At 44.4% G+C, this 14,498-nt stretch overlaps 2 protein-coding genes across 3 annotated transcripts in view; both read right to left on the bottom strand.

The window, feature by feature from the left end:
* LOC123759030 (phospholipid phosphatase 1) overlaps window positions 1-7,219 on the bottom strand; it is a 40,129-nt gene extending 32,910 nt beyond the window's left edge. The window contains exon 1 of one of the 2 annotated variants that reach the window (XM_069324860.1): window positions 7,130-7,219. The gene's annotated coding sequence lies outside the window, so the exon portion shown is untranslated. Of the gene's footprint in view, window positions 1-758; window positions 956-7,129 lie in introns of those variants that run through there. The other variant, XM_069324859.1, reaches the window with a different exon arrangement.
* A 1,602-nt stretch (window positions 7,220-8,821) lies between these two features.
* Window positions 8,822-14,498, bottom strand: part of LOC123750568 (cGMP-specific 3',5'-cyclic phosphodiesterase) — a 110,934-nt gene continuing 105,257 nt past the window's right edge. The window contains 2 exon segments of the mRNA XM_069324857.1: window positions 8,822-12,655; window positions 13,641-13,862. Coding sequence (XP_069180958.1) covers window positions 12,581-12,655; window positions 13,641-13,862 — 297 coding nt within the window. The 3' untranslated portion in view covers window positions 8,822-12,580.

Below are 14,498 nucleotides of genomic sequence, written 5' to 3'. Positions count from 1 at the left end.
GAGTTTAAGTACCGGTATACCCTTGTGAGTTTCAGTACCGGTAAACCTTTGTGATTTTCTTTAAGTACCGGTAAATCTTTGTGAGTTTTTTTAAGTACCGGTAAACCTTAGCGAGTTTCTTTAAGTAGCGGTATGTGAGTACCCCTAAATATTACTATGAAAGTCTTTGAGTTCCCGTAATTACACATATGAGAGTCTGAATAAGTACCGAAATGAAAGTACGTGGATTAACCCCTGATTAGCGGTATGAGATTCTGTGAGTTTCCCCTAAGTAACGGTTTAAGTGTATGAGTTTTCTTTAGTAATGGTATGAGAGTATGTGAGTTGTTTCCTCCCCCATACGCCTAAGTAATCATTGTATGATTTATAAAATGAGTATAAATTCATACTCATAGTATGAATGAGTATTTCTGAGCCTATCTTGTATACTTATGAAGATCCAAGTCGTACTGGCATTCAAAGGCCTACCGTATGTGTGTATTTTCTTAAGATAGCCTAGTAGCCTCAAGTTAGTCTCCTGGAGTGTATAGTGAATAGTATTTACTACCTCTAAATGGTTCACCCTCACAGCTAAACTGTTTTGCTGCCTCACGCAGAGAGGAAATGTCAAATTCACACTCACCACTCACGTAAATGTCTTAAAGTAGAGCAATTTCACACCGCCGACGACCGAATTTCAAGACGATTACCCAGACTTGAACTGACACCTAATTTCCCTCCGCTGGAAATCGCGAAAGGAACTCAATTAACACACTTACCTACACGCACGAAGGAAGGGGGGAATTAACTGAGACGCTAAGGAAGGTCCGGGCGACTTATATTTCCCGCCAGAGAAGGCGGACACCTGTTGCGCTATCAGCTGGAGGAAGCGATCTGGGGCCCCAGTTAGAAGGGAGCGAGAGCTACGGCGGCGCGTCCACCCCCGACGGCACCAACGTCAACACTGACTGGTTGGGTGGTGCGGTCGAGGGCGCCAGGGTGCTGCTCAAAGGGGGCGAGGTTCACTTTATCAACGGGATACTCTGTACTTCTCACATTCCCCTGATGTGGGTGATGGTCTTCTCTCTTTCTCTCTTACTCGGGTTTATTTGGGAAGGAGTGCGTTGGCCTCGTTTCTTGCAGCGTCGGTGTTCGATCCTCCGATATTCCCAGAGTTGGGGAAAGAGTTTCTCTACTTCGTTCTCATGGCCATGGTTCTTGTCTTCATATACCTGCACATTCTCTCTCTCTCTCTCTCTCTCTCTCTCTCTCTCTCTCTCTCTCTCTCTCTCTCTCTCTCTCTCTCTCTCTCTCTCTCTCTCTCTCTCTCTCTCTCTCTCTCTCTCTCTCTCTCTCTCTCTCCTCTTTCTCTCTAAATATCTTTTCAATTTCAGTTTTTCCTGTCTTGACTGCAAGAAATAGCGCGGGAAGTCTGAGACAAACTTCTGTAATGATGTAATAAATGGTTACCAAACTTTAATTAAACAAGGTAATGAAGTAACCGCTGGGAAAATGGAGTCTGGACACGTGGAGCTCATTTGGAAGAGGCTGACATCACACCGAAGAACACATAGACCGACTAACTTCAGCGGCATATACACTGCTGGACACCATTCTGGAAGCTGCACAAGAGTTCATTGAAAATAATGTGCATAACATACGTCAGACTAGGTCTAGAACATGCAGCAACCGCAACATGTAACCCATCAAGTACTCTACGAAACAAAACTGAAAAAGTTCATTATATGCCACGAGATTAGGCCCTAAGCTGAGAAGGATGAGTTACGAGGAGAGACTAAAGGAAAAATAAAACGCATAATTGGGAAGAGTAAAAATAGATGAGACATGATCGCAACTTACAAAATATTAAGGAGCAAACGAGGTAGTTAGATAATCTGAGATGGTGGGACAGTGATTGATATTAGAATGAATTTGTTCAGTGTCAGGGTAGTGAAGTGGAGTGACGGAGGGAGTAGAGTGGTGGATGCAGACTCCATACACACATCAGCCCCGCTCCTGTGCCAGGTGAGTCCACTACGGGCTCTCCATAGCCCGTGCTACTTAGAACTTTTTTGTTCTCAGTAGCTGAATCTTAAACAACAACAGACTCCATACACATATTTAGGAGTGGTGGAAGCAGACTCCATACACGGGTCCAGTAGTTGAGCAGAAGACACTACTGAACACAAGAGCACTGAGACACAGCAGACCAGTCAACTCAAGATTAAATGACCTAACAAGCAGAGATAACCAGTACACTCACACCGTGGCTGTCCTGCTGGGTTCTGTCAGCTGAATGAGTGTGTGTGTGCATGTCTGAACCTGAACACGCTACTCCGTAAAAAATACGGCTGTTGTCCCTAACCAGAAACATACCTGAGCATCCCCACTAAGCTATCGAGGCCAATGCCCAGCAATCGTCATTATTACAACGCTTTTATTTTTATCATTACGTAATATTTTTTTGACGAATTGGTCGATTCCGCGTAAAATGCGACGAATCAGGTGAGAAGGCTTAACCCAGGATGGTGATGCAACGTCTCATTTGCGACTGTTTCCTCATTCTCTCATAATTCCTCTCATCATAGAAGCTTTTCTTTCCTTCCTTACAGACCTCATACCTTTCAGAATATCTCACACGGAAAAAACTTTTCATTCCCGTAGTAGACGGAAGGAGACACCCTTGGTAGTTTCCCTTGTAGATGTAAGACACTTTGTATTCCCCGCTCTTCCAGGCCCTAAGTGGAAGAGGGGGTGAGGGAAGTACCCTCTTCCAGGCCCTAAGTGGAAGAGGGGGTGAGGGAAGTACCCTCTTCCAGGCCCTAAGTGGAAGAGGGGGTGAGGGAAGTACCCTCTTCCAGGCCCTAAGTGGAAGAGGGGGTGAGGGAAGTACCCTCTTCCAGGCCCTAAGTGGAAGAGGGGGTGAGGGAAGTACCCTCTTCCAGGCCCTAAGTGGAAGAGGGGGTGAGGGAAGTACCCTCTTCCAGGCCCTAAGTGGAAGAGGGGGTGAGGGAAGTACCCTCTTCCAGGCCCTAAATGGAAGAGGGGGGAAAAGTACCCTCTTCCAGTGGAGGGTTTTTCACGTGTTTTAAATATGTACTACGTACTGTATACCTCACAGAAAACGGCACTCTGGTTACTTCAATGGCCGCACAATTGGTCGCTTAGCTTCACAAAACGACTGACCATAGATACCCATAACAGCGTGACAAAGAAGAGGAAGGGGGTGGAATGTATAGGAAAGGGTGAAGGATGGAGAATAGGAGGTGGAGGAGGCAGGATAGGAATAGAAGAAGAAGATATAGGAGGGGTGTGACAGGTGGAAAAAAAACAGTCTCCGATGGCCCTGTGGTAACACATTCGCTCCGAGAGCAATTCCGTCTGGGTTCGTATTCCTTATCGAGGATTGACTAGAAGCCAGTCATTATAACTGTTTGCCTCTGTTCACCCAGCAGTAACCGGGTACCCAGTTGTTAAGCGATTGGCGAGCCGTGTTCCAGGGAAGACTAGTGGCCAAGACTTATTAAGGGCAGACAAGGCTCTCTACCTGCTAACAGGTCAACAAGCGTCTCTTTCTGTGCCTCTGTGAGTAAAATAGGAAGAGAAGACGGTAAAGAAAAGGAGGAGGAGGTATAGTAGAGGGAGCTTGAAGACAAAGACTCAAGATATGCACCTTGAAAACACAGAAGACCTAAGACCAGTGAAGTCATTGTGAAGACCAGAGTCTTCACAATCGACTTGAGAATGGTCCAGGACGGACCGAAACGTAGTCGTCCCTTCACTTTCTAGTATGTGGTCTGGTCAACATATTTCAGCCACGTTATTGTGACTCCTCGTCTGCATACAGAAGACCTAAGATAGCCAACTTGTTCTCCAATACACGATGGAGAAAGTCAGAGGTCGAGTGAGGAAGGAGGAGCGTATCTACGCCCTCACTCTTCCTCACTACTCTCAATTCTACATTCTCATTCTCTCAGTTCCAGTTCCGTGTCTTTCTCTCATTTACTCCCAATTTGTCTTCGCTCTTTCTCACTTATCCTTTCACCTCTCTCCTCCCTCCAAATACCTCTTCTCGGCCCCCTCCCCCTTTACCCCTCTTCTTCAAGGAAGTTAAGAGAGACGTCCTTGCTATATGATAGGGTGTGACGCTTCCTAGGTACAGCCCCTCACACACCCTTCTCCCTGCCACACCCTGCCACCCAGGGCCTCCCTGCTACACCCTGCTTCCCTCATGGAGCTGCCACCCTGCCACCACCCCTTGCCCTATCTCTCTCTTATATCTATCTATCTATCTACTTCTCTCTCTCTCTTATATCTATTTATCTCTCTCTCTCTCTCTCTCTCTCTCTCTCTCTCTCTCTCTCTCTCTCTCTCTCTCTCTCTCTCTCTCTCTCTCTCTCTCTCTCTCTCTCTCTCTATATATATATATATATATATATATGTGACGACGTGAGGCTGGGATGATTTGGGCTACAACAGATGTCAGCCATGGTGCTCTGCGTTACATATAGTCATCTCACGCTAGGCTAGTTACCCTCTACATATGACGCTCAGGTTACAGTCGTCAGTTATCAAGAGTCTTCAGTCGTCATACAGTCATCAGTTACGAGTCTTCAGTCATTAGCTTAATTCAACAACTCCTTGCCAGAAACCTCAGCTTTGAGAATGTCTCTGCGTATGTGGGGTGAGGAATGGGGGGGAGGGGGAGGTATGGATAGTGGATGGGGGATAGGGAGGATGTCTAAGGGTAAGGGGAGGAGGTCAGAAGGTAAGGGAAGGATGCCAGAAGGTAAGGGAGGAGGTCAGAGGAAGTTGGGTAAGGCTTCTTGAGTGGCTTCCACCATAAGCTCTCATACTAAACATTGTCCCAAGATTCTGATCATGTGTTAGAAATATAGTAAATATTGGATTAAGTTTAAATAAAACACGATTGCTATTTTAGTCACTAAAGTGTCTGTCGATATCTATCTTGGGACAATAAGTAATGCCAATGAACAAAGGTGTCTACACAAACCATGCAAACACAGACAAATGGATGAGAAACGTTTTTAGTGAACGTTTATCACGTGATTTCAAGCGCGGGTTGGACACGTTTATGAGTGGGATTGGGTGGTTATAGATAGGAGCTGCCTCGTATGGGCCAATAGGCCTTCTGCAATCACATTTATACTTATGTTCTTATTTAATTTACCTTGCCACACAGGGCAAAGTATTTCGTTTGCTACTGATAAATAGGTTTTCGAACGGTGAGTCTGTTTGTTAATGGTTACTTAGGAATAAGTAACACAATTCCTGGCCTTGGACTGATGAAAGTGCTCGGGCTGCATGCCTGGAGGTCTAGACCGAGTCCTGAACCCGTTTTAGAGAGAGAGAGAAGAGAGAGAGAGAGAGAGAGAGAGAGAGAGAGAGAGAGAGAGAGAGAGAGAGAGAGAGAGAGAGAGAGAGAGAGAGAGAGAGAGAGAGAGAGAGAGAATACTGTAAGCGCTGAGTATTTATATACATATTGTGCCTGCAGGATGGAGGGTATTAGCTCTTGGACTCCACCTTTCTATCCGTCGGTTGTCTAATGTACAGCCTCCCGGCCTAATTTTCTCTATCATATCTACTGCATATATTTCTCTCACACATACATCCCCAGGATGCAGCCCGTAGTAGATGCCTAACTCCCAGGCACTCATTCAATGGTAGATACACAGGGACATCAGGTAAAAGTTCATTTGTTTCTGACTCGACCGGGAATCGAACCCGGGCCCTTAGGACTACGAACCCCTGAGCGCTGTCCACTCGGTGTGTACGTGTGACGAACAAGTGTTTCATTGGCCCCAAAAAGTAACCAAGGAAGTTGGGCGGGTAATCTGTGCTCTGGACTTAAGGCGTTGCATGGCTTCCCGCAACACCTTTGAAGCTCAGAGCAAACTTGACTTGAAATCGACACTGCTTGTCGCTCTATCTTATGGGCGACTGCTGGCATTTCCGATTTTCCTTCTTGGACGGCGCCGCCCCGTACAAGCATGACCAAAGGCACACCAACTTCTTTTTGACTTCATGTATACATTGCAATTCTTGTTTTAAGAACAATGGGGCCTAACCAGAGCAAGATATAGCTGAAGAACCACACCAGGTGTCTTGTTACTAACGCTTCGATTAATAATTCCCAGTGTCCTATTTGCCTTATTACGAACATTCATGCATTGATCCTTTGGGTTTAAATTCTTACTAATCATAACTCCCAGATCCCTTTCGCAATCCGACACCATTTAGCTCGTATCTTGTAACTTTATCATCATTACCTAGCCTCGGAACTTTACATTTATCAGCATTAAACTGCATTTGCCAATATTTTTGTAGCTAAATAATTTAATAAAATAAAATAGTAAAGTGCAAACTTAAAAAATGGAAATCTGAAAACCGGAAATTTTAAATGAGTGATAAACACGAACAGTGAAGCTTAACTTTCTTTATGGTGCGTGTAGTGTGTGTGGCTTATTCCACCCGATGACTCCACGAGTGGTAATGTTGGTAAAGGCGTCACAGCGGTGCGTCAGTGTCGATGACTTAGTAAGCTTCAAGTGTTTCCTGGAGTGCCACTTGATGCAGGGCGCGGGCGGCAAGGTTTGAAGTATTTCCTAGTGTGTTGTTGTTGTTGTGAATTAAGCGGCAACGACGATCCCGGGATCGGTTGCGCCCCGGCGTACCCGTAAAGGGTGAATGACGTATCGCCAGACACTAAGATGCGTTACGTCAAAGAAACGCACACACGGGCAGATGATTGGGGAGCCCCAGGAGTCCCTCAAGGTGACAAGCAGCGGCCCCGCCTCGCACAGAGAACACTGGGTACCAAAACCAAAAATTCGGCCCAAAACTAAAACGCAAAAGTCATCCAGTGTCCTCCAGCAGAGCAGATGCCAGCCGCCCACCACAGCTGAGGGCCCACCAGGAGCCCACCAAGACCCGCCGACTCCCGGCACCTCTCGGCCAAGCCGGCGCCGGACACCGTCACCCCACCCGAAGAACCAGCCAGAAAACGTTCAAAATCTATCAACTATCCTGTGACCCAAGGCGATATGTGCGCCAGGCGCCGTACAAACTGGACCGTTGAATAGGGATGCCAAACGACAGTATTAAATCCAAAAAAATCGCGAAAACATACCGTGATCCAGCGGCTCCCAGGCGGAGGAGGCGTCCAAACGTCCGCTCGTCGTCAAGGTTGAATCAGGAGTCGTGAGACTTGATGCACGGCGCGGGCTGTTGTTATTGTTGTCTGCGGAACCTGATCGCTTATCTGCTTTGTACATCAGTCACGTTTTCTATGAAACGTTTTCGGCCGGCGAGTTACTGGAGTAGGTCAGCTGTGGCTGACGCGAGCTATTTAGCCAATGTTTTCATTGCTTGGTATTTTATATGTAGTGAGGCGTTTCCCCCTCTTAATATGTGGTCGATCTTAAAGGGCACTTTGAGGGTGATACGTTCTTGTTTGAAATTGATTCTGGAACTACGATAATTACCTGTGGAAGAGTAATTATCAAAAGGACACCAAGCCGGGAGGGGCTATGTAGAACCGTCTGTCAATGGAGGTTTAAAAGCAGCTAAATATTATTCAGGATATCCTCGTAGGAAAACGAAGGGACATAAAGGGAGCGACATATGACGTATCAGATTCCTCAAGGATTCCACTGAAGAATATTAGGACAGCAAAACAATCGATTATCTTGAAAAAACGGGACAATTGTTTCGTTTGTTTCATTATACAAAATGTTTTCTTAAAAAGTAATTTAATATTTTGATATTTTATTATGTGAATAGTTTGGTTTGGAATAGATTAAATGAGGTGTTTGGTTTCCTGAGTGGCACTTGACCTCCACGAGAACAGGAAGCCGACGGCTTGTCGAAGGTCCCCCCATTTGCATTGATGACCTTTTCCAGATGTACTTTAAACATACAAACGTTTCAGTTGTCAATTAATTTCCAGACTTTGTTCGTCCGTTTAGCGGCCGAACCCAAAGATTTACTCATTTCAACAGTAATGCTTAAATAAAACAGTTCTTTAAGTAATGTAAATATTATGTAATTGTATGAGAGAGAGAGAGAGAAAAAAAAGAGAGAAAGAGAGAAAAAGAGAGAGAGAGAGACATATGATATTCCTCCCCTAACAACTATCGTCACATCTACAGAAAAAAGGTTATCTGAAGAACTGGACTGGTGAGTCAACAACCAAAGATGTTTCCACTCAGAGAATTCAGGAAACAAAATTATTCATATTTTCATCCCTATTAAAGTTGTATTATTTTTTACCATCTATGTAATGCGAGACACTCCACAGACCTGCATTTTTTTTTTTACATATTTAGCTGTAATCTCTGGGGTGTCTGATAAATGAATTTTTTTGTCGTCAAACTTTATATACTTATCCATAGGGAATATTTTAACTGGTTATTATGTAATCTTGTAACATGACGGATAGAGCAACGACCTTCCCATTATTCAGGGTCTTAGCTCGAGCCTCGATTCTCGAACCTGTGAGAGCTTCCTTGAAGATGACTCCTGAGAGAGTTAATAGAAGTTCCTTCCTGGGAAGGTCAGAGGGAAGCGAGAACATTTTCTTTAAGAGGAAGGAGGAATAAAGAGGGGCTATATTATTTTACGTGTGAGAGATTCTTCAAATTCCACGCTCCAGGAGACAGTACCGTATTTCAGGTTCCACGAGACTCTGTATTCTACCCTGCAGGAGACACACTATGCTAGGCTCCAGGGGATCATCCGTGTTCCAGAAGACATTCCATGTTCCAGGCGCCAGGAGACCATCTCAAGAACACGTCAAGGAATTGTCGAAAAAAAGGCAATATTTATCTTTTGAGAGTTTATTAGTAAATTGCCGGAATGTTTGAAGACGGGAAGAGGCAGACCAATGTGAAAGAAAGAGTGCAGTACCCGCCCGAGATGGTAGAGTACCCACCCAAGATGGCAGGGTACCCGCTCCAGATGGTAGAGTACCCCACCCCATATGGTAGAGTACTCGCCCAAGATAGACGAGTACCCGCTCGAAATGTTCGAGCGAAGCCTATTAGTACAAGTGCTACCCACTGCTCCATGACTTATCCTTGAAGAGTTGCTCAGTGCCCCCGAGGGCAGCAGGTACCGTCTACCCCGTTACCAGACGGTACTACGTACCAGCAGGCGCTCTTAGTACCACCAGGTACTTTCCCTTCCCAAAGAACTAGTATAGTTCCTCTTGACCGCCATCACATCCCGCCTCGGTTAAATACTCTCGACTGTCGTATCATCCCTAAGCTTAGGCACTTCCACTCCCCCCCAAAAAAACACGTCAAACATCCGGCTGGGCCTCGGAAAGACGCGACATACATCCGGCTGCTCCTCCATTTCCAGCTGGGCCACTGACTCAACACAGCATAAATAAGCCATGCTCACGAAAATGTTTGACAGTGGGTTGAACAACCTTGACTGGGTTCGTGTTTTTTTGATGGTAAGCCGCGTTGTACTTTGTGAAGACGAGCGCCCCTACTCGCACCACACGCAGGAGGCTGCCGGGGCTGACCTGGGAGCCGTCGGCGTATTAGGGGAAGACCCGGGCTGGTGTGTGTGTGTGAGAGAGAGAGAGAGCACTCGCTGTGTTTTGATTCGTCTAACTGTAAGAATAACTAGGACAAAACCTATATAAGAAATAGGAAGGGTGCGGATCTTGACATTCGTTGACAAACACACACACACACGCACTACCTGTCTTAGCCAGTGAAAGGATGTATAAACAAAAACAAAAAATATATTAACAATATCCATATACAACCATACATAACTCAAACCATTGTAACTATACATAACTCAAACCATTGTAACTATACATAACTACCATAGTATCCATACTCAACACATGTCATTGTAACCATACATCTTGTACATGTATACTCAAATAAAGATATACAAATAATAATTAACATTAATGATTTATAATAATAATATTAATAATAATAAATAATAATGAAAATAATGTATTATTTATAATTATACAAAATCATACTATGATCTAAAAACAAGAATACAAATAGAACAAATTAACAAAATTAGATTTATATATTGAATTAAATAATAATTATAATTAAAATAAAATTAATAATAATTACCACGAAATAAAAATCCTCACACAAATGCCAGAATAATAATTAAAAGTGTTGGTCTTGCTGTGAAACAAATGTTTTGAAATGCTGTAGATCAAAAGTTACAAAATCTATTCTGTAGTCTGCTGTGTCCTACACGAATGATTTGTATTGGTTGTAAGAGGGTAAAGCCTTTGTAATTTGTGTGTTCAATGTTGTGTATTTACAGTGTGTTGGAGTGTAGGTGTATTCAGTATACAGGGCATCACTTAGGAAAGGGGTGTCCACCATCACGTGTGGCTGTACGTGTACAGTATATATACAGTACAGTACAGTACTGTACAGTATATATACAGTACAGTACAGTACGCGTTTCTGCCCGAAACGCTGCGCGTACTAGTGGCTTTACAAGAGTGTAAATACTGTACTATCCAATGTATTCTCACAAACATAATGTACCTTCTTGTATATATATAAATAAATAAATAAATAAATACGAATGTTTGTGAATGTATGTATGTGTGTGTGTGTGTGTGTGTGTGTGTGTGTGTGTGTGTGTGTGTGTGTGTGTGTGTGTGTGTGTGTGTGTGTGTGTGTGTGTGTGTGTGTGTGTGTGTGTGTGTGTGTGTGTGTGTGTGTGTGTGTGTGTGTGTGTGTGTGTGTGTGTGTGTGTGTGTGTGTGTGTGTGTGTGTGTGTGTTTGTTTTGACACTCAAGGATTCAAGACAGATGTCTTGATGTCTCCGCAGATGTGGGGTTGTTGTTAAAGATTCGCTACTTGGAACAAACAGTTCCAAGTAGCACGGGCTATGGTGAGCCCGTAGTGGGGGGGGAAAATAACAGACGACACGGACCTTGGTCTTGCTAACTTAAAGAGATCTCCAAGGCGGCTCTGCAAGCCGTCCCTTACGACCTCGTAAGCCACTTACGAGCATATTCAAGAACCTACATGGTGAAGTTCTCCTACATGGGGGGTCATTTGCCACCCCTCTGAGAAAAGAACGGAAAACACAAATATATTTTGTAACTTTTTCTTTTAAAACATCAGTCATCTAAAGGAAATAAATTTATGAATTCACATTGAATTTTTGCAGACATCCATTTGTTTATTTTGTTGCATCTAGTGTTTTTTTTCCTTCAGCTGAACGATGATGAAAATCACATTAATCGCCCTGATTTTACCTCTTTCACATCTACAAAAAATAAAGTAGAAGTACTTTCTACATTTTCATCCCCCGCCCAAACAAAAATAGATTCTAGGAAATGTACCTCTCACGTCTCCAACAGCATTCTGGTAATATCACTTTATGATTTTGAAGTACTTGGCAATCGAAGTCTCTCTTTCTAGTTGGACTGACTTTCCACGTGGATTTCAACCCCAAGCACGAATGTGTGAGAGAAGACTTCACGAAATTGTACGGCGACTAAGGCCGTACAAGTTGATCGCCACTGACACCACCTACATTGTTGTTGTTTTTGATTCAGTTACTCTGAACAGACTTTCCACGTAGCACAGGTTATAGTGAGCCCGTGGACACCTCCTACACAACAGTTACTCATAGCACAGCTTCAGTATTTCCTACCATTGGATTTCCTTCGTGGGGGGTTGTTTTAGAGGTATATGGAGTTTTTGATTCTCGTAGTATCCTGGTTATTTTTTAGCGCACGTCATTGTAGTAAATCACACGTTATAAGGGTCCGCCATCCACAGGTTAGTCAGTAAATCTTAGGAGGACGGACTTTTGTAATATAGCAAAGGACTCGCCCTTCTTTCCATCCTGTGGCTTCCTTCACTTGGGGGGGAATCCCCGCACAGGAAGTACGATCTATTATTGCTACGCAGAACACAACAAAAACAACGAAATCAAAGGAAGAAAGTTCAAGAAACCACGGCTAGAGACCACACATCATTAGAGAACACCGATACAACGTTACCTCTAGCTCTCTTGTCTGGTGACGCGTCTACGCTTAATGCTATATTGCTTACTAATGCTACTATCACTGGTTTAGAACACTGGTGAAGAGACCAGGTCGAGCGGCACAGGTCCTGACCCCCGAGCGATGCGTATTAGCTGAGCACGTCTGTGTGTGTGAAACCAGGTCCTCGGGACTGTTCCACTGTGACTTAAGGTCAATTGGTCGTCAAATCAGTTCCATGGCGTAGCCATACTAAATGCCATGGCGTGGTTAGGTCTCCTGAGTTACAGGAGTTTGGTGGAGTCCGCTTCTCAGCTCGAAGGCTTGATCATGTTTCCAGGTCGTTTGATTGCTTCCAAGGGATCAAGGCCTCGGGTCAGTTCAAGGCCGTGGGTAGTAGCTCCACGGGCCAGATGAAGGGTGTGTGGTCAGGATTCACACAGGTCAAGCCCAGGATGTGGCCAAGTCCACGGGTTAGTACCAGAGTGTTGTCTGATCCACAGGTCAGGTCCATGGTGCGAACAGGCTCCCCGGGGCCTGGCTAGGTCATCTGGACGACAAGTATCTCGAGCGAGGTCACAGGAGGACACAGAGTCTGCTCCGTAGTTTGTTACAAGTCTTGCCCTGTGGTCGCCCTCGCCCTGTGCTCTCCTGGATATTAGAAATAAGATAATTCATTAATTCTTTTCATAAAATTTGCAAGACGTTTTTAACACAAAAAAGTTACTGTATAATTTAATATAAAGATGTTTGCCATAAATTACTGATATATAACGCTATACATTATACTTTTCAAACACAAGTAGGAATATAGGGCCAAATTGTTAACAAAAAAAAAAAAATATAAAATGAGATATAGGAATTCTATATTCTGTATTATAAAACAAATATTCCATATCTGAAGATTCCTTTCAAATCCTTTTCTTATCTTAAGACTTCCAAGAGGTTTCTTTTTTACCTCAAAGCTCCTTATAGGTCTATCTGCCCGAAAACTTCAAATAGGCCTCATCTGCCTGAAGAATCCCTACAGGCCCAACATATTTCTGAAGAAGATAGCCTACACACCCCTCTAAAGACTCCGAAGAGGCAATTTTAAAGACTCTCTACCTACTCTACTCTACTTTTCTACTTAAAGACTCTCAAACTTCAAAACACTCAAAATGTCCCACAACTTCCTGAAAGCTATAAATTTTTGTTTCTTCCATCCTTAACAGCTTCACCTCAATAGACTGAGGTGTCTCTTGAGTAATAACACAAGCTTGTAGATTCTCACACAACACACTTGGAAGCCCCCCGTTTTCACACTTGAGAACCCTATCTTGAGTTTATCTTGAGATGATTTCGGGGCTTTTAGTGTCCCCGCGGCCCGGTCCTCGACCAGGCATCCACCCCCCAGGAAGCAGCCCGTGACAGCTGACTAACACCCAGGTACCTATTTTACTGCTAGGTGACAGGGGCATAGGGTGAAAGAAACTCTGCCCATTGTTTCTCGCCTGGGATCGAACCCAGGACCACAGGATCACAGGTCCAGCGTGCTGTCCGCTCGGCCGACCGGCTCCCTATACACCAGGACCCCCAACCCTTCCCGCGAGGACCCCAACCCTTCCCCAGAAGGACCTCCCTAGCACCCCTGTACCTGGGACTCCTGGCGAGAGACTGGAGCAGAGAAGGAAGAGGAAGACGGTAGCGGCCCTTCACCCATGGGAGACATGCGGGCCGGTCGTTGGTCCGTGGAGGAGTCCATCACTCTATCCATCCGCTTCTCCACCGACCGTCTCTTCCCCGCGCCCTTGAGCGCCCTTGCCCCCTTCAGCGCCGAACTCAGCCCGAGACGCCCGCGCCCTCGCTCGCTCTCAGCCTGAAAGAAATAAAATCAGTTATTGTTCAGAGAAGTGGTCCATGTTTACTTATGGTGGCGACTTGTTGGTACACCTGCAGCAGTTATGTTGGTACATCTGCTGCAGTTATGTTGGTACACCTGCAGCAGGTATGTTGGTACATTTACTGCAGTTATGTTGGTACACCTGCAGCAGTTATGTTGGTACACCTGCAGCAGTTATGTTGGTACACCTGCAGCAGTTATGTTGGTACACCTGCAGCAGTTATGTTGGTACACCTGCAGCAGTTATGTTGGTACACCTGCAGCAGTTATGTTGGTACACCTGCAGCAGTTATGTTGGTACACCTGCAGCAGTTATGTTGGTACACCTGCAGCAGTTATGTTGGTACACCTGCAGCAGTTATGTTGGTACACCTGCAGCAGTTATGTTGGTACACCTGCAGCAGTTATGTTGGTACACCTGCAGCAGTTATGTTGGTACATAATACTTTAATACCTAAACATTTAATAAACATTCTCATCCTAACATTTAAATTTATTTATTATTATGAATTCTATGTTTAAATTTTAAACAGATGAACTACAAAACTTAATTTAACAAAAACAATATACAATAATATTAATTTGGAAAAAATTATCTATTATCAAATCTTA

Source organism: Procambarus clarkii, chromosome 15 (assembly GCF_040958095.1).
Source record: "Procambarus clarkii isolate CNS0578487 chromosome 15, FALCON_Pclarkii_2.0, whole genome shotgun sequence".
NCBI lineage: Eukaryota > Metazoa > Arthropoda > Malacostraca > Decapoda > Cambaridae > Procambarus > Procambarus clarkii.
This window is presented reverse-complemented; position numbering and strand designations above follow the sequence as displayed.